Source organism: Lepidochelys kempii, chromosome 3, assembly GCF_965140285.1.
Source record: "Lepidochelys kempii isolate rLepKem1 chromosome 3, rLepKem1.hap1, whole genome shotgun sequence".
NCBI lineage: Eukaryota > Metazoa > Chordata > Testudines > Cheloniidae > Lepidochelys > Lepidochelys kempii.
The window spans coordinates 132,782,430-132,806,246 of NC_136382.1; the positions used below are offsets into that span (position 1 = coordinate 132,782,430).

The following is a 23,817-nucleotide window of genomic DNA, read 5'->3' on the forward strand; positions in this document are numbered from 1 at the left end:
TCTCTGTGCACACGACTCTCTACTGTTTTTTTCAGATTCATCTTGGCTATTGCTTTTATTGTTAAACACCTTTTTTTCACGTGTGGTCTTTTGCATTTGACAGCACTTTGTATATAGTTTCTCTGTTTTGCTAATAGAACATACTCTTCTCCAGGCTCTGCAAGAAGGTGTTTAAAAATCTTTAAAATAAAAAAATAGGTACAGTAATATTTTAAATAGGGCTAGCTTGAAAAAAATCTGTTTTGTGAAAAATGTTGAAGTTTTGAGACTTGTTCCACAGTGGAATAAAATCGAGGTCTTTTGAATTATTCATGAACAAAAGAAAAAAAGAGAGAAAGAGAACGAGAGAGAAACACACAACCCAGAGCAGCCGTAGCTTGCTGGTTAGGGATGTGGGAGACCCCGGTTAAACCACCTAGATCTCCCATATCCCAGGTGAGTGCCCTAACCACCAAACTATTGGCTATTCTGGGGTTAGTTGGTCGTTTGGTCAATCAGTCTATCTGGTTTTGACACGAAATTCCAGACTGGATCAGAGAAAACTTTTCTACAAAAATTGAATCAGAATTAATATATTTCTGTGAAAATTTTAGGTTTTGACAAATTCACATTTTCTGATGTAAGTTTTTGGGTTAAAAAAAAATCCTGGCTGGCACTAGCTTTAAGTTTCCTCTCCACAGCTGTTTTTAACAGCCTTGTTTCTGCTGCATATAGCCGAGTTGTCATCACTACCACATTGAACACTTGTATCTTAGTTATCACACATACATCCTGCTGCTCAAACAGAGCCTCTGAAGACACTGAAATGCCACTGATGCAAGACTGATCTCATGTGTGACTTCTTTGGATATAGAACATCCTGCTGTCAATTGTCTATCCAGAAAACTATTCACCCATTCAACGTCATTGCCATCTACATGCTGTGCCTGTACGTTGTTCATTTCCATTTTATAGCTTTGGTTTTATTACCATTGATCTTAAGTCCCTCAGATTTTGCAGTTTTCCACAGCTCTTCCAGCACTAGCTGTAGTTGGTCTGTAGTTTCTCCAAGTAAGGCAACATCATCCCCTAATGATGAATATTTAAACTTCATACCTTCTACTTGGCTTCAGTCACCTTTATCATCACATAGTCTATTTGAACATTAAATAATGTAGGTGAGAGAACGCATCCCTGGTGTACTCCTTTTCCAACTTAAACGAATCTATAATATAACCGTAGATCCTCACACAGCTAAACGTACTGTGCTACAGTTTCTCCACTCGGCACACCAAGGCTTGAGGCTCCCCAGACTGACATAATAGTATGCACAGTACTCACCAATGCACTAAGTCAAAAGCAGCTGCAAAGTCTATAAACACAATGTTAACTTTTTTTTGTCCCTCTATTCGTTTTTCAATAATATTCTGCAGAGCATATATAGCATGGATCTTCAATTGACCTGGATGGAAACCACACGGGTTGTCTCTTTTTTTGGGCTGACATAATATATCAGTTCAGTAGTAAGACCATAAACACCTTCCCTGGGACTAACAGCAGCACTATTTCCCTATAATTTGAACAAACTGATGACCCTCCTTTTTTTTGTGGTGATGGCAGTCCATTTTCCAATCTTCTGGAATGCACCCGGTTTCCCAAACTCTTAAGACAACTGTCTGAAGCCAGTGAACTAAATCTGGGCCACCACCCTTTAGCAGATCTGATGGAATATTGTCAAAACAAGGTGCTTTATCCTTTTGTAATTATTTGACTGAAATCATCACTTCCTCTCACATCACCAGCTTGTTTTTTGTTGGATTCGTTTTTGAATTAAGTTGTTTATGTCTTGGTGGGGATCTGTTCATTAATTCACAAAAATGCTCATGCCGGTGCGTAAATTGGGCACCAGAATCCTGAGTATTCTCCATTTTTGTCTTTAACTGGCAGAAGTCATGAGAATGGATGTCCAATTAGGACCTTCAGACTTTCAAATATCCATTTCTTTTCTCGTCTTTCAGAGGCTTCCACAAAGCACTGCACCATATGATTCCACCATTGGGGCACCAAGCCACTAGATTCTTTGTTCCTAGTGCAGGTCCGAAGCCCAGATAAAGTGGGAGGGGTGGCCAATGGCCTGATAAGCCATTCCTATGAAGCCCTGTTCTTAGGCTAAGGCCTTTGGCTAAGCAACAGAGGCAGCCATAAGCTGGGAAGCAACCGGTCACATCCTCACATTCCAAACTAGTCACATTGAAAGAAGGTGCTATTGGGCTGTTAGGAATACAATCCTGTCCTGATAGTGCCTATCGCCTCCAGAGAAAGGGAAGTGCCTAGAAAATGTAAAAGGAAACTTAGTTTGATAGCATCCTGTCTGGCAAGAACTCACTTATCAATAGCTGGGATGTGAAATCCTCATTTCTGTATTGTTTTGTCATTATAGTTCCCACTTTGCTATTAGAAAAGGAGTACTAGTGGCACCTTAGAGACTAACCAATTTATTTGAGCATGAGCTTTCGTGAGCTACAACTCACTTCATCGGATGCATTCAGTGGAAAATACATGCTGCTGGAAATGGCCCACCTTGATTATCACTACAAAAAGTTTTCTTCCCCCCTCCCGCTCTCCTGCTGGTAATAGCTCATCTTAAGTGATCACTCTCCTTACAATGTGTATGATAACACCCATTTTTTCATGTTCTGTGTGTATATAAATCTCCTCACTGTATTTTCCACTGAATGCATCTGATGAAGTGAGCTGTAGCTCACGAAAGCTTATGCTCAAATAAATCGGTTAGTCTCTAAGGTGCCACTAGTACTCCTTTTCTTTTTGCAAATACAGATTAACACGGCTGCTACTCTGACACTTTGCTATTGTTTGTCTGTATAATCTCTGTCTGGTCTGTGATTGTTCCTGTCTGCTGTATGGTTAATTTTGCTGAGTGTAAACTAGTTAAGATGGTGGGATATAATTGATTACATAATCATGTTATAATATGTTAGGATTGGTTAGTTAAATTTCAGGAAAATGGTTGGTTAAGGTATAGCTAAGCAGAACTCAAGTTTTACTATATAGTCTGCAGTCAATCAGGAAGTGGGTGGGTGGGTGTGGGGAGGGGAAATGGGAACAGGGAATGGGGGTGAGGAAATTGAAATCATGTTTTGCTAAAGGGGGAAATGGAAACAGGGAATGGGGGTGAGGAAATTGGAATCCTGTTTGGCTAAGGGCAGGAATGGGAACAGGGACACAGGTGTAAGGCTCTGTGGTGTCAGAGCTGGGAAGGGGGACACTAAGGAAGGAAACTAGAATCATGCTTGCTGGAAATTCACCCCAATAAACATTGAATTGTTTGCACCTTTGGACTTCGGGTATTGTTGCTCTCTGTTCATGCGAGAAGGACCAGGGAAGTAAGTGGGTGAAGGAATAAGCCCCCTAACAGTTACCCAGTAGCGATTTCCAAAAGATATTCTACCATGGAGGAAGAGTGGACTTTATTTCGAGAGTCTCTCACAGAGATTGCTGGAGTGGAGAACAAATGGGACTAAGGAGAATGAAAAAGCAATGTTGGATTACAAATGATACCATCAAACAGAGACAGAAAAAAAGACACTAACAACAGAGTTAATGAAGAGAGGAGGAAATGGGTAATAAAAAAAAGAAATGTTTTGAATGAGCAGTCAAGAGGGCCTGTTGGAATGATGCATTTAGGTGCACCTGAATGCTTTTTTTGTTTCATAAACATTAAGTAAAAATAAACACATTAGAAAAGAATCCCACATCACTGGAAAAGTCTAGCTCTAATGTAGATATCAGCAAGAATGCAAGAACATAAAGTTCCATGACCATTATATACACACGTACTTCGGCAAAAACAAAATACGAAAAGCAACCATCTATGTGTAGCATTTTAAAATGCTAGACCGTTAATGTGTATGTGCCTTACACTGATTACAAATCATTACCTCCTCACCAGCCAAACTGTACAGGATTCCCAGAAGCTCTGAAGTGCTCTTGTTTTTGCTAAGTGACCTTTCATACAGCTCTCAAAAGGGTGAAGATTTCTGACTGGCTGGTGAAGGACCTACAAACAGGCCACTGTAACAAGGGTTATTCTTAAAGTGGTACCATCAACTTGGAAATCACATATGATACTAAACTGGGAGGAGTGGTAGATACGCTGGAGGGGAGGGATAGGATACAGAAGGACCTAGACCAATTGGAAGATTGGGCCAAAAGGAATCTGATGAGGTTCAATAAGGATAAGTGCAGGGTCCTGCACTTAGGACGGAAGAACCCAATGCACAGCTACAGACTAGGGACCGAATGGCTAGGCAGCAGTTCTGCAGAAAAGGACCTAGGGGTGACAGTGGACGAGAAGCTGGATATGAGACAGCAGTGTGCCCTTGTTGCCAAGAAGGCCAATGGCATTTTGGGATGTATAAGTAGGGGCATAGCGAGCAGATCGAGGGACGTGATCGTTCCCCTCTATTCGACATTGGTGAGGCCTCATCTGGAGTACTGTGTGCAGTTTTGGGCCCCACACTTCAAGAAGGATGTGGATAAATTGGAGAGAGTCCAGCGAAGGGCAACAAAAATGATTAGGGGTCTGGAACACATGAGTTATGAGGAGAGGCTGAGGGAGCTGGGATTGTTTAGCCTGCAGAAGAGAAGAATGAGGGGGGATTTGATAGCTGCTTTCAACTACCTGAAAGGGGGTTCCAAAGAGGATGGCTCTAGACTGTTCTCAATGGTAGCAGATGACAGAACGAGGAGTAATGGTCTCAAGTTGCAGTGGGGGAGGTTTAGATTGGATATTAGGAAAAACTTTTTCACTAAGAGGGTGGTGAAACACTGGAATGCGTTACCTAGGGAGGTGGTAGAATCTCCTTCCTTAGAGGTTTTTAAGGTCAGGCTTGACAAAGCCCTGGCTGGGATGATTTAACTGGGAATTGGTCCTGCTTCGAGCAGGGGGTTGGACTAGATGACCTTCTGGGGTCCCTTCCAACCCTGATATTCTATGATTCTATGATTCTATGATTTCCTCTGAATATCCTGAACCTGTTCTTGTGTTACTATGAGAAACTAAACAGTTTTCAGTGTCAAAGTTACAGCATATTCTTAAAATCCACTGGTTTGTCACAAACAAGGAAACACTTAGATGAATCTGACAAGCTCTAGTTTTGCACCAGTTCAGAACAAGATGACTGCAAAGGTGGGGTCTTTTCCAGTGTGCAGAAGTAGGTGTGCTTTTACAGAAGGAAGTAGAGCATGAGGCTGACTATGAATGATGTTGGAATATGCATTTCTGAAGGATTTTTAAGCCTAAAATCTCCCATGCTGACTATTGCTGAAGGAGGATTTACAAAATGGAAGTCCATTCTACATGCAATCATGGCAGCAACATAGCCATGTGAATTTGCTGTTGTTGCATCTAAGATGTGTCTGCAAAATGGTTACAATTTGCCTTTTCTGTGTGGAAGATACTCATTTATGCATGCAGATAATAATCATGCGGTCAAACTCATTGTATATGTATTATATACCACAGATATCTAAGTACATTTTGCAGGCTTATCTTAGAAAGTCATGTTTGAAAATTTGTCCTTGACAGATGCATTTATCTGGGACCACAGTTTTTCAGTGAGATATTAAAAATGCACCTGTAATATTTATGGAAAATGCACATATACTTGTATGCATAAATGGACAGAGAAATGCCATTACTCGTTTGCTTGCACAAATACAGGGAATACATAAGAAAACATCTGCACTATTTGCAGGTTCATTTTGAGAGGCCCATTACACATTTGGCACTTAATGTATTGTATTGATTACCTTAGGGCCCAATCATGCAAACATTTATTACTGAGTATAGTGCTTACTGTGAAGAGTCCCACTGACTGTAAATTTGAAAGAGCTTTCTGTATAGGAGAGGGGCCAAAGTTGGCGTCATATAGCACAGACTCTGGCTGATCTCTAGTGTGGTCTCCAAAAGCTGACAGAAGCCTCAGAAACTGCTCCAGATAGTTTCTATATTTCATTTCTGAAGCCTTTTCTCAATGGTGATGGGAAATTGCATTCCTTAGTTTGCCTCCAGCCATTCATCCAAGACAGTGATGAGTGAATATGCTGAAAAATGAAATAGCTGGGGGAAGCCTGAAGCTATACAAGTCGTCTTCTTCCTCTTTCCTTTGAGATGCTGTAAAAACAGAGTCAGGGTTTGATAAAATAAGGGGATATGTAAAGGGAAAAACACTCTAGTTTCTTAAATAATGTTGTTTTAAAGATTCAGACACTCTTTTGATGATGGGTCATCACAACTCCTAGGGTGACACGGTACATTTCCTTTTAATCTTCCAGAATTGAATACCCAATCGTCACATAAAATATAAATGTTTGTCATTTTTAAAGGGTTGGAAGTGAAGAAGCACATTTCTGGCAAAAAAACGAGCAAAAGCTTTTGAGTCCTGCTTACCAGAAGAGGATACAGGTTTCAACTACAAAAAGAAACCAGCTTCTTCAAGAAAAGCAATGGTTGCAGGTAAGAAGAAAAGTAAAGTTGTGGCAAAAACCATTAGTGGGGGGAAAATGTAGCTTGTAGGCGTTCTTGCTGAACTAAACAGACTGATAGTATAGCATACTACTTCTGTGCAGCAATTAGAGACTTGGCTGTAGTCCAGCTGATTATCTCAGTGATGACTGGCTGGGGTAGTGTGAATCTCATTACAGACAAGGAGGAGTTGAAGGCTCAGTTGCTCATGTGCATTCTTTAGCTTTCCTCATTATCTTTTAAGTATGCTCTTTAGGTTCACAGGTCTGATTTGCCTTCTCTATGCTTCACTGATCTTTAGCAGTTTTTATTTGAAGACAAAAAGAGAGTTTTGAAGAATACAATCTCCTGTTCACTTCTTTTTAGATTTGATTATCAGTATGTGATTTTCCAGCTTTTGTTCATGTAAGATGATCCGTACATTTTGTAGGGACACCGTGATTGTCATGAAAAAGTCAGCATTTGCCAATAGTAATTATGCACTGATACTTGAGATTACCATGGTCTCCCTCTCCATTTAGAATAGAAAGCATCTGTGTGGTAATGAGAAAAGGAGTACTTGTGGCACCTTAGAGACTAACCAATTTATTTGAGCATAAGCTTTCATGAGCTACAGCTCACTTCATCGGATGCATACTGTGGAAAGTACAGAAGATCTTTTTATACACACAAACCATGAAAAAATGGGTGTTTACCACTACAAAAGGTTTTCAAAGTTCAGCCACCAGGTTAGCCGTGACACTATCGGGGATAGTGTTCTTGACGGCTTGTAGTCCATCTTTGTGTGGAATGTTGGTGTAGAGGGCTTCTACATCAGACTAACACGGCTGTTACTCTGAAACCTGTCATTATGCAAGGCACTGCATTTAGCCGTATGGAGTGGAAATCTATCAACTGCATCCTGGCCACTATGGCTATAGAAGCCCTCTACACCAACATTCCACACAAAGATGGACTACAAGCCGTCAAGAACACTATCCCCGATAATGTCACGGCTAACCTGGTGGCTGAACTTTGTGACTTTGTCCTTACCCATAACTATTTTACATTTGGGGACAATGTATACCTTCAAATCAGCGGCACTGCTATGGGTACCTGCATGGCCCCACAGTATGCCAACATTTTTATGGCTGACTTAGAACAACGCTTCCTCAGCTCTCGTCCCCTAATGCCCCTACTCTACTTGCGCTATATTGATGACATCTTCATCATCTGGACCCATGGAAAAGAAGCCCTTGAGGCATTCCACCATGATTTCAACAATTTCCATCCCACCATCAACCTCAGCCTGGTCCAGTCCACACAAGAGATCCACTTCCTGGACACTACAGTGCTAATAAACAATGGTCACATAAACACCACCCTATACCGGAAACCTACTGACCACTATACCTATGTGCCTTCAGCTTTCACCCTGACCACACCACACGATCCATTGTCTACAGCCAAGCTCTGAGATACAACCGCATTTGCTCCAACCCCTCAGACAGAGACAAACACCTACAAGATCTCTATCAAGCATTCTTACAACTACAATACCCACCTGCGGAAGTGAAGAAACAGATTGATAGAGCCAGAAGAGTTCCCAGAAGTCACCTACTACAGGACAGGCCTAACAAATAAAATAACAGAACGCCACTAGCCGTCACCTTCAGCCCCCGACTAAAACCTCTCCAACGCATTATTAAGGATCTACAACCTATCCTAAAGGATGACCCAACACTCTCACAAATCAGTCCCTGCCTACAGACAGCCCCCCAGCCTGAAGCAAATACTCACCAGCAACCACATACCACACAACAGAACCACTAACCCAGGAACCTATCCTTGCAACAAAGCCCGTTGCCAACTGTGCCACATATCTATTCAGGGGACACCATCACAGGTCCTAATAACATCAGCCACACTATCAGAGGCTCATTCACCTGCACATCCACCAATGTGATATATGGCATCATGTGCCCGCAGTTTGACATTGGTCAAACTGGACAGTCTCTACGTAAAAGAATAAATGGACACAAATCAGATGTCAAGAATTATAACATTCATAAACCAGTCGGACCTTAAAAGCCTGACCTTAAAAACCTCTAAGGAAGGAGATTCTACCACCTCCCTAGGTAACGCATTCCAGTGTTTCACCACCCTCTTAGTGAAAAAGTTTTTCCTAATATCCAATCTAAACCTCCCCCACTGCAACTTGAGACCATTACTCCTCGTTCTGTCATCTGCTACCATTGAGAACAGTCTAGAGCCATCCTCTTTGGAACCCCCTTTCAGGTAGTTGAAAGCAGCTATCAAATCCCCCCTCATTCTTCTCTTCTGCAGGCTAAACAATCCCAGCTCCCTCAGCCTCTCCTCATAAGTCATGTGTTCTAGACCCCTAATCATTTTTGTTGCCCTTCGCTGGACTCTCTCCAATTTATCCACATCCTTCTTGTAGTGTGGGGCCCAAAACTGGACACAGTACTCCAGATGAGGCCTCACCAATGTCGAATAGAGGGGAACGATCACGTCCCTCGATCTGCTCGCTATGCCCCTACTTATGCATCCCAAAATGCCATTGGCCTTCTTGGCAACAAGGGCACACTGCTGACTCATATCCAGCTTCTCGTCCGCTGTCACCCCTAGGTCCTTTTCCGCAGAACTGCTGCCTAGCCATTCGGTCCCTAGTCTGTAGCGGTGCATTGGATTCTTCCATCCTAAGTGCAGGACCCTGCACTTATCCTTATTGAACCTCATCAGATTTCTTTTGGCCCAATCCTCCAATTTGTCTAGGTCCTTCTGTATCCTATCCCTCCCCTCCAGTGTATCTACCACTCCTCCCAGTTTAGTTTTAAGGTCAGGCTTGACAAAGCCCTGGCTGGGATGATTTAACTGGGAATTGGCCCTGCTTCGAGCAGGGGGTTGGACTAGATGACCTTCAGGGGTCCCTTCCAACCCTGATATTCTGATTCTATGATTCGGAGAACACTTCAATCTCTCTGGTCACATGATTACAGACATGAAAGTTGTGATATTACAACCGAAAAACTTCAAATCCAGACTCCAGCGAGAGACTGTTGAATTGGAATTCATTTGCAAATTGGATACAATTAATTTAGGCTTGAATAGAGACTGGGAGTGGCTAAGTCATTTTGCAAGGTAACCTATTTCCCCTTATTTTTTCCTACCCCTCCCCGATGTTCTTGTTAAACCCTGGATTTGTGCTGGAAATGGCCCACCTTGATTATCATACACATTGTAAGGAGAGTGATCACTTTAGATAAGCTATTACCAGCAGGAGAGTGGGGTGGTGGGGAGAGAAAACCTTTTGTAGTGGTAAATACCCATTTTTTCATGGTTTGTGTGTATAAAAAGATCTTCTGTACTTTCCACAGTATGCATCCGATGAAGTGAGCTGTAGCTCACGAAAGCTTATGCTCAAATAAATTGGTTAGTCTCTAAGATGCCACAAGTACTCCTTTTCTTTTTGCGAATACAGACTAACACGGCTGTTACTCTGAAACCTGTGTGGTAATGGTTATAAATGTTAACTGTTTAAATGGCTGCTGCTGTAATGTTTGTGTAAAATTAATTGCAAACTCTTCAACTATAGTTTAGATTTTTCTTCATATCCCCACCACCCAAAAGGCTCTATTCCTTATTGTCTAAGAATGAAACCCTCTTTTCTCTAATATTCCTGATCAACTTTAGTGATTACACTGAAGAATGAATTATCCTGGAGGGCTAACTAGAGGCTTGCAGCCATACTCTTCTGATCTTTACTGCAAGGCTCCTTGTTCATAATTTTTTTCGTGTGTTCAGTGGTAGGAAGAGGTGAGGTGGGAAGCATATACATTAAAGAAACAGAGAATTTCTTAGGTAACAGTGTTAAATTGAGGTCCTTTCTGTCATCTCACGTGGCTGCCCAAGCGGACATTAAAGATCCCATGACACTTCTGGAAAAGATCAGGAGATAACTGCAGTTTACTAGCCAAAATGTCTATTCTGAATAAAATAGGTTTCAGTCCCCCAAGAATGCATGTGAACTATTTTTAAGTGTATGGTAGCTTTCTCTTTTGCTTATGCAGGCTCTGCAATACTAGTATCTAATTAATTGTAGTGTACGATATTTGAATATGAAAACTCTATTATAAAACCAGTTCTGTTCATCTTCCTGTACATTCCCCCATAAGTCTCTTACTGCACTCATTACAATTAGTACATTTTCAAAGAATGTGGAGGCTATCTAAAATTCTGGCAGTATTCCCAAACCAGTAGTACAGAGAAGGAAATGTTCTTTGTGCACACTAAAAACCTGATTTGAGACTCACAAAAACAAAACTGATGTTTTTGGCCTGCTGACCTTTGTTATCTCCTTGACAAATGCCTGTGGGATGAAACATCAGCTGCTCTGTTCTCTTGTTGCTACTTCTAAGAAAAAATAAAATTATTGATGCATCTACTGTGCAACATTGCAGTAAGTTGAATTCTTTGAGCTAATTTGGTCCTTTAATATGCAAGAACTGTTTCTTCTTATGCTAAGTAATACAAATATAAAGTTGGAATAATGTTTACTCTCTGGCAAACTTTAAAATATACCTTTCAGAAAGTGAGCATTACTGCTTTACTGAATATTATTAACATTTAAATTATATACAAAAAAACTACATTAAAAGAATGTAAAGGTTGCAAAGTCAAGCTCTCAGAAATTAGGAAATGCCAAATACAAGGTTACCTCTGCATCCTTAATTCAGCCCTCTTGTATATATGCATTATGACAATCTTTAATTATGTGATCACATCTATGTTTTTGACAGGACCCTGACCTCATTCAGTGCACAGACTGGACAGTGCTTAGTGAATGAGCAGCTATTCAATGTTCCATTTTATCCTCATTAATCTTTAATGTGTAGCCCCAGCACACTATTCAAACCCTGCTCTGAATACAGAATTATTAATTATCCTCATGGGTTTTTCTATGGTGCTCATCATTTGAGTATCTGGGTGCTCCACAAACGTTAATGAATTTATCTTCATAGCACCCCTAGGAGGAAAGGCAGTATTATTTCCATTTTACAAATGGAGAATTAAGACACAGAGACATTGATGTCAAAATACACATTAATTTTCGGTGCCCATTTTGAGATGCCTAGGGTCTGATTTTGCAGAGAATGTATCATTTTATAACACTTAATGTGTTCATAGCACAGTTATCATTGACTTTGTTTGCAGTTATGAGCACTCACCTTTTCTACAAATCAGAGCCCCCAGGTGCTAGACACCCAGAAAATGAGAAACTGTGTGGCACAGGCAAGGATAGAATTCAGTTCTCCAGACTAGCATTCAGCTGTCTAGACAATGAGATCATTCTTTCTCTTCCATGCAATCCTCTGCCTTGCTCGCTACCCACCTTCTGAATTCTGCAACAAATGAGGCAGTGGTCCTAAGTCAACAGCCTCATTAACTGCACAACCCTAGTTCCTTCTCAGAGCACCATCCATCCTGTGCACAGAATGACACACGGGTCCTATTGAGAATTAGTGTTTGATCATGTCATTAAAGACTACGATAATACACAAAGGGTGGAATTTAGTTTGGACAAGAGTGGTTGACTTTGCAACTTTGTAATGTTTTATTAATGTTTTAATTTTATTTCTTATGCTTTTTACAAACTTAAATATTGTGGAGTATTGATGCACAGGAGACAGAGTCTCCCTTCTTTCTCTTCCTGTGCCTGCCACCACATTGGCAGATGGGAGGAGCAATTGCAGGGAAAGTCTTGCTCAGCTCCTGCAGCCCTGCACTGATGTAGATGGAATGCTTAGTCTAGATTGAATCTTCAGAAAATTTAGCTGCCAAACTCTAGCAAGTCTGTACTGATCATGTGCAAACTGAGATTTTTCATAGGTCCATAACTTGGCCAGATTTTCACAGGGACGGGAAAAGACATATATCTGACACAGGGCTGACCTCCAGTGAAGTTTCAAGCGCCTGCTCCAGAGCATAGAGGTGTTAGAGCATCTCAATAAAATGTCTATAAGAAATTATTAACATGGGTAAAAACAATGTATTTTCCCCTAACGTTGTGCTGAGAAACAGTGAAACTGTTTTTGCTGAAAATTTCCAAAAAATTCAGCCTGAGGCAGAGACCCAGTATGGAAAATTTCAGACCAAATGGTCAAAGTTTGGCAAAGTTATAAGAAACTGAAAATAAAGTCTTATAACGGAAAGTGCTTGTCACCTTTAACTATAGACTGCCATCTGCACTGCCTATAATATACTATATTTTATTAGCAGCAGAGTTGTTTTCCTTAACAAGGTTAATGAATAAACTTTGGTCTCTACTCCATACAGAAAGAAATTGAAGACCTCAGAGCAAGGCTGGCTGTGCTAGAAGCAAAAGATCAACAGTTAAGACAAGATATTGAAGAGCAAGATAGGCTTATTCAGTCGCAGGACTGCGAGTTGACTGCCTTGCTTAGCTGTGTATCTTTGAGAGAGCTACAGGAAATAAGCAAGGCCTTAGATGACACTTTAGCATTGTCATATCAAATTCCATTTAGCTTGGATCTCCCTGGGACCATCAAGAGGTATTTATGCATTTTAATTATTTTCCATTATATTTTCAATGACATGTTGAATTTATATTGCTGAACCATTGCATCAGCTGCCATTTGTTTTCCCTCATGCTCTTCAAAGATTACCTGACTCAGAGGAATGTATATTAAAAAAAAAATAAACCAGATAATCAGAGAAATGCAGATAGAAAAAAGAAGCCTAGTGCTTGCAATATAAACTTTAAAGGGACAGTGTCAGGAAAAAAAACGTGTCTCTGCTTTTCAAAAAAACAAACAAAAACTGTTTTTAATAACACAGATTATTCAGTCTGAAAGATATATAAGAATTAATTTATTTGCTTCTTACTGTTACAAATTGTCTATTCTTTGCATTTTGCTCAGCTTGGACAATAAACACTTCTTGTTTATACCTGGTTCAGTTTCACATTTTTTAGTACAAAATGTTTTGGATTTGCAATAGTGCTTATTATTATTTTACTATTATTGATATTCTGACTGTGCCTTGTGTTGTACAGATAAATGATGAAATTGTTTTTCCAAATTCATTAATACTCAACTGCTCAAACTAAATTTAGTAACCCTTCTTCTCCTTCCTTCCTTAGTCTTGTTCTGAACATCCTTCCTGGGAGTTCTACCAAGGGATGGCAGCTTTAATTTGTGGCCACTTGCAGAGGCTGAATTAACATCTCTCCAAGGCTTCCTTGTCACACCCTTTGCCCTATTAGAACTACCCATGTTTGGGGTGGGGCTGGACAGCTGCACAGGCAATCTTAATTCTGGCATTTCCTTACACTGAGTGCTTGACTTTTTAACCTTAACATTCTTTTAATGTAGTTTTTTGGATATAATAACAAATTCATTTGCTAATTTCCCTAATACACTTGGAATTATATAATCTGATCAAGTTGATTTGATGGTCAGAGTTTCCAAGGACGATATAGCTGCTCTTTATAAATAGTATGGCTGTCAAGCGATTTAAAAAAAGTAATCACGATTAATCGCACTGTTAAACAATAATAGAATACCATTTATTTAAATATTTTTGGATGTTTTCTACATTTTCAACTATATTGATATCAGTTACAACACAGAATACAAAGTGTACAGTGTACGCTTTATATTTATTTTTTATTACAAATATTTGCACTGTTAAAAAACAAAAGACATGGTATTTTCAATTCACCTAATAGAAATACTGCAGTGCAATCCCTTTATCATGAAAGTTGAATTTACAAATGTCAAATTATGTACAAAAAAATAACTGCATTCAAAAATAAAACAATGTAAAACTTTAGAGCCTACAAGTCCACTCAGTCATACTTCAGCTAATCTCTCAAACGAACAAGTTTGGTTACATTTGCAGGAGATAATGCTGTCTACTTCTTGATTACGATGTCACCTGAAAGTGAGAACAGGCGTTCTCATGGCACTGTTGTAACCAACATTGCAAGGTATTTACATGCCAGATGCTCTAAAGATTCATATGTCCCTTCATGCACCATTCCAGAGGACATGCACCCATGCTGATGACGGGTTCTGCTCAATAATGATACAAAGCAGAGTGGACCGATGTGTGTTCATTTTCATCATCTGAGTCAGATGCCACCAGCAGAAGATTGATTTTCTTTTTTGGTGGTTCGGGTTCTGTAGTTTCTGCATCTGAGTGTTGCTCTTTTCAGACTTCTGAAAGCATGCTCCATAGCTTGTCTCTCTCAGATTTTGGATGGCACTTCAGATTCTTAAACCTTGGGTCGAGTGCTGTAGCTATTTTTTAGAAATATCACATTGGTACCTTCTTTGCATTTTGTCAAATTTGCAGTGACAGTGTTCATAAATCAAACAACATGCTGGGTCATCACCTGAGACTGCTATAATATGAAATATATGGCAGAATGCGAGTGAAACAGAGCAGGGGACATACAATTCTCCCTCAAGGCATTCAGACACAAATGTAATTAACGCACTATTTTTTTAAGGAACATCTTCATCATGGAAGCATGTTCTCTGGAGTGGTGGCTGTAATATGAAGGGGCCTATGAATGGTTAGCATATCTGGTATGTAAATACTTTGCAATGCCGGCTACAAAAGTGCCATGCAAACTCCTGCTCTCACTTTCAGCTGACATTGTAAATCAGAAGCAGGCAGTAGTATTTCCCGTAAATGTAAACAAATGTATTTGTCTTAGTGATTGGCTGAACAAGAAGTAGGACTGTGTGGACTTGTAGGCTCTAAAGTTTTATATTGTTTTGTTTTTGAGTGCAGTTATGTAACCAAAAAAAATCTACATTTGTAAGTTGCACTTTCACGATAGAGGTTGCACTACTTGTGTGAGATGAATTGAAAAATACTATTTCTTTTGTTTCATTTTTACAGTGTAAATATTTGTAATAAAAATAATATAAAGTGAGTACTGTACATTTTGTATTCTGTGTTGTAATAGAAATCAATATATTTGAAAATGTAGAAAAACATCCAAAAATATTTAATACATTTCAATTGGTATTCTATTGTTTAAAAGTGGGATTAATTACAATTAATTTTTTTTGGTTAATCGCGTGAGTTAACTGTGATTAATCGACAACCCTAATCAATAGATATTTGTAGAAGACCTTCCTTCTTTATCAGTTGTTTAAAATTCTTCCCCCCTTTTGTTTTGATCAAAGACACATTTACCAAAAGCATTTTATTCCCTCAGCTATTAATCATCATCAGTTTCAACATGCTCCTTATTTACTAGCACATACACTTTCTCCCCAGCACTTGCAATGTGGTAAGTGTAATTTATTCCTTGCATGCTCAAAATATGTGCTAGGCACCATACGGACAAAAATTAAAAAGATATGCTTGCTTCCAAGCTAAATAGAGAGACACATCCTGAGGGATAGGAACAAACAATGGAGAAGGAAGAGAGGGAAGGAAAGTGCATCTTGGGATGCATAATTTTGTTTGGTGCACAGCCTGGCGGCTTCTCTTAATGTACATATAGGAGTATAGACATATTGGGTCACGTTTTCTACTGTGCCCAAGTCCCATTTATAAAAGGGACTAGAGGCACTTTAGAGCCTAGGTCTCATTGAGTATTAATGGGACTTAAGCTCCTAATTCTCTTTTGAAAATGTTACCCGCTGTCTTTATATGCCAGCAGGAACTTAGAAAAGAATCTTGTTTATCATAACTTTATTTTCTATCTGATCACCAGTATACAGTTTTATCTCTTCTTCCTTTTTACCCTTTGCATTTACTGGGTTTGTTTTGATTTTATTAATATTAATGAGGTGGTGTTGTTTGTATGTGCTAATTTATTTTAAAAATTGTCAGAAGAATGTCCAAAGAAAGATTCATCTCTGAATTTTAATCTAGAATGTGGGCAATGGTAACTTGAATTTTTTTCTTGTTCTGTAGCTTTCGTGCCTGTTTTTATTCTATGTGAAAATTTGTCTCTACTGTCTCGCAGTTTGGTGGCCTAGCAGTTGCCAGAGACTATGCTTTGATTCCAGTACCTTCTGTTATTTTTGGATTTGGTTACAGGAGCATATTCAATCTTCTTTTTCTTCTTTCTTGCATTGACAATAAGTGATTTTAATAGTACTTGACATATTCTATCTTGAAAGTTCTTTAAAAATGTATAAACTAAATAATTGCAGATTGTTATACCATTATATGAGTAAGTTGGAACTCTTGCAATGGGGTCTCATGGTACCAGCATCATAAATAATGTTTCTGCTTTAGGGAAAAAGTGTGTGGGGAACATCGTTAGTAATGGGCTCCGAAATAACATAACAGTGAACTTGCTGCTGTATACCTTCTCTGTCATCGTTTCTTTTCCCCTCCTGTTCCCCCTTGAAAAGAATGTGGTGTTTTTCCACCTAATTTAGATTATAAACTTTTGGGGACAGGAACTTGTCAGATTTTGTGTCAACAAAGATCATGCAGACTTATAGTACTACATAAATAAGAATAATGGATCCAAATCCTGCATTCAGCTCATTTGCTCAAGCCATGTTCTGTGTGCTGGCACCTCTGTGGCTTGGGTGGGAATGCAGTCTCCTCTCCAAGATACTTTACTGCTGAGGTTCTCTCTGGTTTAAGTAGCCTTTGCTCCAGCTGTTCCGCATTGTCCTCCCTCAGTGTAAAGGCAGGTGAATTTGCACTGATTTTCCATTCCTGCCCTGTTTCTTATCTGTCCCAAAACCATGTGCTATGTTGGATTGCAGAAAGCACCTACAGAGGTGTGCTGCATGGTGTGCAGGCGTTGCAGACTCCCAGCATGGACTCCCTGCTGCCTCCACAGGAGAACCTTGCTGGTTCTGCTATATTCAAGGCTTTCTGTGTCCAGAGGGGTCGGGAGGGATATGTTCCTACAATAAATGCAGCTCGTTCATCATAACAGGTGAATTTTAATCTTCTAGGCTGTGCGAAATGATTGGTGTTTTTCTTTAAGACTATAAAGTCACTTATAGTCAAGGTCACAATGACCTATACCTGGTCCAGTAAATGCTCTGTTGCCACTTTGTAATGTATTAAAACAGCTACAACTGTAAAATAGTGCATTTGGCATCAATAATAATTTACAGCTGCTTGTACATACTGGAAATTATATGTGCCTGAAAAAGTCCTCCACTTTTAGTCAACTTATTCTGAATTGTCATTCTTGGGGAAGATATTGGCATGTCAGTTAACAGGTTAAAATACCTAGTCAGAATTAGCAGAGTTTAGTAGATTGTTGTTCAATTTTGAGTTTGTAACCATTGAGGTTCTTTATTCCTAATGTGAAAGAGATTTAGCTGGTAATGGGGATTTTATTTTATGAAGCATAAAAAAAGAAATATTACTAATTCTTTTAAAGATAGTTCAGAGCTATTTGTATGATCAATGAATCAAACTTTAGCCACATATTATTATTCAAATGAATCTATGCATATGAACTACAGTGCTGACGCTTACAGCTGAGCCTCATTCAGCACTGGTGGGTTTGAAGGCCAGCTGGCTGGGTACCAGGTGCAGATATTGTGTATCTGTTCTAATAACGGCATCATGCCAGCCAGTAAAGTGTTGCTGTAAAGTGCCCTTTACTTATTTATTTTATCCATAAATCACATTCAGCAATAGAATAATGCAAGGCTGATGTCAAGTATCTCTCAAAACAATGTGTACTGTAATTAAATTTGTTTAGCAACTCTCAGTTGATTGTAAAAATGAAATTTATTTTCCTTTCCTTTGGTCTAAATGTTATTAATTATATAATAGGAACATCATAAAGCAAACTTTGGAGAACAAGGAAAAACTCTTAGAGGGAAACTAATTGCACAAATATTTTTGTACAAAAGCTAGAGTACAAAGTATTTAATGTCTATTTTATTGTAATGTGGATTGAGTGTTGTTCCAAGCTAATCAATTTTCTTTTCAAAAATTCTTTTCAAGCTTACTAATGCACCTTTGTTTTTTCTTGTTCATCTTTTCTATGTGATGGATTATTTGAAAACAAATGCTTTACAGTATATAACTGTAATATTTAGCACTTACATTGCTCTTTTCATGCTCAAAGCATTTTATATACACTTCTTTGGGCCCTATTTTGGGAGACGGGAATGCTATGCTAAAACATGGCCACTTAATGTGGCTTCAAATATGTTAGCTTGCATCTTGATGATGCTTTTAGTTGTGTAAGTTGTTTTGATTGAGCTAACATGATTGAAAAACATGGCCTTTTTGGCCTGAAGACAGGGCCCCAAACTACTCTTTATAACAACTTTGTGAGGGACTTTGTATTGCTGTCCATTTTTTACTTATGAGGAAATTGGAGTACAAAGAGGCAAGCCACTTGCCTAATGTCATACAGTGAGGCTGTGGCAGAGCTAGGATTGGAACACAGGAGTTCCCAGCTCCACACATCACAACATACCTCTTTCTCAGCTAAAGGAGACGTTTTGGAAATAGGTTTCAGAGTAGCAGCCGTGTTAGTCTGGATTCGCAAAAAGAAAAGGAGGACTTGTGGCACCTTAGAGACTAACCAATTTATTTGAGCATGAGCTTTCGTGAGCTACAGCTCACTTCATCGGATGCGTACATACTTTTTGGAAATAGTCAAAGAAAGATGGGTCTGTGTTTTGAAGCTCTTTGAATACCTTGTGATGGGTGACCACACACAGAGGGGATACTGTCAATTTAAAAACTATATGTTGTAAACAAAAAAAATTCTTTATGTAATTTATAACCACAGATTATTAAGTGAAATAATTTTAAAGATTCGGTTCATTTGACACCATACTCTTTGTTTACTTTATTGCATTTCTCTGTTGGGCAATGAAAATCAAGACGGTCTGTTTCACTTTTGTTTTGTGTTCTCTTTCACAGTTTGATTTAGTATTTTGCCTCATGTGATTTTACCCACATCTACAGGTGAGACTGGGCATGTGACTCTGCAGCACATTATCCCCAAAATGGATTTCAGTGCACTGACTGTTGTCTGTGCAGCTGAATGCCATTCAGGACATAAATTCAATTAAATAACCTTCAGCACACTTGAAACAGTCTGTCTTCCTTTCCACCCTTGCCACACGCCAAACGTTAATTGGTAGAAATTAGTTCCACAGAGTGTGTGTGATCTTTTGAAGATACAGAAATTCTCTGTTCTCTGGATTAGTTATTGCAGTACTGACATGGCCAGGGGCTCCAGGAGCCGAACTTGAAGTTTTGTTTAACTAGTCCACTTTGCTGTAATGTTGCCTGGGGCTTATCTGACAAAGATTAATTCAAAGTGAAGTGCAAATGCTCAGAGGGTGAAAACGTTATTAGATGGAATATTGTTGAACCATTCTGCAATCTCAGTTGAGGACAAAACCAGATTGAGTCAAAAGATCTTGTTTTTAGAAAGATTGATTTATGTGAGAAAGGAGGGAGGGATGAAGAAAGAAAAACATTGTTGCTCAATATGTTTAACAATATGAAAAATAGATTTGCCATTCAGACTGCGCTGTACATACATATGGTATCATTAGGGAATTCTGCTGTACACAAAGTTTGTTTCACAATGTAATATTAATGTGACTGTAATATTGCTGCATGAAACAGCTTCCCGGAGGCTGGTATCATATAGGACCTTTTTCCTGTCCTATATTATCATTGGCTTATGGCCATAAACCTGACTGACATTGGTTATTTGGTCTTTTGAATATATTTCTGAAAGAACCAAAGTTCAAAGCAATTGACTACAATTTATAAATAGGTCCCAGTCAGCAGAGTCTTTATCCTGCCAATGCAGATAAAGGAAGTTTTGTGTGTGTTATTGTGTGGATGTTCTTCAGATGAGACCTTAAATTGAGGTCCTCTCTGCTATCTTGTGGACATTAAAGATTCTATGGCACTTTCTTAAGAGTAGGGATCTGTCCCAGTAACCATGACCAAAATCTCCTCATTCCCCCAACTGTCGTGTGGCTACCTAGCTGCCACTCACCTTCTCAGAGGTGGCTGCATTTCAGTGGTGCTATGTGTATAGGTCCTGTTTGTATTTAGCTAAATCCTGAGGTCCTCATTCATTTCCCTTGTTCTTGCATTGTGAGAGAGGTTGAATAGATGTTTCTGACCGCTTTCTGTGTACCATTCATTATACTATACCCCTTTATCATATCCCCTCTTAGTTATTACCTCTCTCTTTTCAGTCTCTCTCTGCAACAGATTATTAGAATTCAAGGCAAAGGAGCAACAATAAAGAGGATAGAGAGGCTGCCAAAAAGTAAAACAGAAAATGAAGTAGATGTGATATATCTCGACTTTAGTAAGGCTTTTGATACTGTCTCACATGACCGTCTCTTAAGCAAACTAGGGAAATATAGCCTAGATGAATCCACTAAAAGGTGGGTGCACAACTGGTTAGAAAACAGTACTCAGTTATCAGTGGCTCACATTCAAGCTCAAAGGGCATATTGAGTGGGGTCCTGCAGGGATCTGTCCGTGGTCCAGTTCTATTCAATATCTTTTATAAATGATTTGGACAATGGCACAGAGAGTACACTTACTAAGTTTATGGATGGTACCAAGCTGGGAGGGGTAGCAAGTGCTTTAGAGGACAGGGGTGTCGTAAGCAAGACACAAGAAGTAATTTTTCCACTCTACTCAGCACTAATAAGGCCTCAACTGAGGTAACGTGTCCAACTCTAGGCACCACATTTTGGGAAGGATGTGGACAAATTGGAGAAAGTCCAGAAGAGAGCAACAAAATGATTAAAGGTCTAGAAAATGTGACCTATGAGGAAAAATTGAAAATATTGGGTTTGTTTAGTCTGGAGATGAGAAGACTGAGGGGTGACACGACAGTCTTCCAAGTACGTGAAATGTTGTTAGAAAGAGGAGGGTGAAAAATTGTTTTCCTTATCCACTGAGGAAAGGACAAGAAGTAAAGGGCTTATATTGCATTGAGGGAGATTTAGGTTAGATCTTAGGGATTAGGGAAAAAGATTAGGGAAAAAGATTAGGGAAAAACTTCCTGTCAGTGTAGTTAAGCACTGAAACAAATTACCTAGGGAGGTTGTGGAATCTCAATCATTGGAGGTTTTTAAGAACAGGTTAGACAAATACCTGTCAGGGATGGTCTAGATCAGTGTTTCTCAATGACCAGTCCATGGACTGGTGCCAGTCCCTGAGATCTCCTTCACACAGTTTAGGGGGGTAGCAAGCTGGTCCTTGGTATCAAAAAGTTTGAAAAACATTAGTTTTGATAATACTTCATCCTACTGATTGCAGGAGATTGGACTAGGTGATCTATTGAGAGTCCCTTCCAATCCTGTATTTCTGTGATTCTATTTGTGAAAAAGCAAAGGAAGAAAGCATTCTCCAAATGGGGAAGAATTAGGCTGAGGCAGATGCACCGGGGCAGCAAGTACCATTTCATAGCAGTCACTGCAGCTAAGGATAATCACACACTGACCTAAGGCATCATGGAAGTGAAGAAGAGCTAGCTCTTAGTGTAAAATTGATGTTCTCTCCCAGTCTCACACATGGCCTGAGTAATTTAGCGTTGTGTGTGAAAGCCTGCAGAGGTTGGGAGAGAGTATTCATCCGTTTAATGTTCAGGCAAACTACGGAGTTACTCTCCCTCTTGCTGCTCTCCCTGTTGGTCGTTCTTGTCCCCTATCAAGGAGTTTGTGGCCACTAAATCTGCATAAATAAGGATCCAACTGCTCCTCTCTTGTCCAACCCCAAAGGAGCCACTTGTGCTGATCTTTATGAATGCCCATGCCCCCCTCCCTAAACTTCAGAGCCCAATCTCCAGTATGAGCTCCAACTGTCAGCCTGGACTGGGAGGCTCACTTCCTCTGGCTGTGTAGACATATATCTTTTGTGGCCAGCACTGAATTCCTCCATGGTGTGAGGTGGGTGCAAAGGTCACCTTTCATGATTGCTCTGTTTGTTTCCCTGCCCAGTGCCCACTCATGAAGACTGTTGAAGAGGTTAAGTGGCGTGGAGGGCTTTATGATGGGTCCTTTCACACTACTGTAATTTCACCTTTAAAGCTTACCACAAGGGTGTAAAATATTCTCTGTCGGGGTGTGTGTATGTTTGTGAGTTAGTCTAAATTATGTGAAATGAGCCTAATTATTAATGTTCTTAAAATACAAGTATTTTATTCTACCCTATTTGGTTTGCTGTAACTCCCTTGGCAGTGGTCTGTCTATTTTTTTCTTTGTGCTAAGGTCCACAAGTGTGTTACAGTGGGTACTTCAGCCTGCGTGCAGCTTTAGAGTAAACCAGACCTGTCAGTCTCTGGCTGCAGGGGAATGCCCTGCTCCCATGGCAGCCTGCAGCTCAACCAGTCCTCCCGATGAAGAATTTTTCTGAGGGAAATTCCAAGCTTTATTTCAAATGTCTTCAATAACAGTTTGACTCAGTAATATGTCTGTCTAATTCTCAGACTCGACCGAAAGGCTGCATTTGCCTTTTGGGGAGACTGTCTCCTTATCTTCCCTTCCTCCCTAAGGTATTTGCAGCAGCTGACACCTCCACAAGCTTTTGGGAGGAAAAACTAGGCTGACAAAAGCCAGAGGCAAAAGTAAGGGCCTGTGTCTTTCGCCTCACTCCCTTATTGAATGTCTCATTGAGGGGCTCAGTTGGCTCTGCAGGCAGAGAACAGTTTCTTTCACAGCCTAGTCCTGGCAGGGCTGCCTGGGGCCTACTCTTTGGGCAGAAAAGGAATCAGGCAGATTTGGAAAAACTGGCTCCAGGGTCAAGTAGTTCCCTCTCTTCCTTCTGTGTCAGGGGAATGACTGCAGAAGGAAGATTGTGCCTATGTCCCTAGAGGCCACACCAGCAGCCATGCTTGTGACAATGGAACCCAGCAGCCTCCCCTCAGGTGACCGAGGCTGTGGATGGAGGTAATCAGACACAGCATGGATGCTGCCCATTCTGGAAGTCACAGCAAGGGGTCCTTTGGGCCCAGCTCCCTCCCACTGCTCCTTCCTTGGACCACAGACTTGTTCTGGTCATGACAGTCAACATGTCTGATGAGGTTTTCATAATAAACTAGGAGGAACATGATCAGCCTGATCCGAGAGAGAAAATTGACTTCCTTGTCCTCAGCAGATTTAAATGTAATTTGCACCCAGGAATATCCTCACTCATTGCAAGTCAACTTGATGGGCTGGTGATTTCAGGGGGTGGGGCATTTCCCTTCTGCCAGTGACTGATGGTTTTGGTTCTGCCTCCAAGCTGCAAGCATGCTGATCTATCCATTGTAA

The 23,817-nt window shown here is 40.0% G+C and overlaps 1 protein-coding gene across 14 annotated transcripts in view; it reads left to right on the forward strand.

Annotated features, from left to right (window-relative positions):
• The window catches only part of DISC1 (DISC1 scaffold protein), a 383,371-nt gene that overhangs the window by 131,444 nt on the left and 228,110 nt on the right, over positions 1-23,817 (forward strand). For all 14 annotated transcript variants that reach the window (XR_012158151.1, XR_012158148.1, XR_012158149.1 and 11 more), the window contains 2 exons: positions 6,388-6,517; positions 12,863-13,098. Coding sequence is in view for 9 of the 14 variants with exons in the window: in XM_073338073.2 (XP_073194174.1) it covers positions 6,388-6,517; positions 12,863-13,098 (366 nt within the window). In the remaining 5 variants the exon portion in view is untranslated. The remainder of the gene's footprint in view (positions 1-6,387; positions 6,518-12,862; positions 13,099-23,817) is intronic.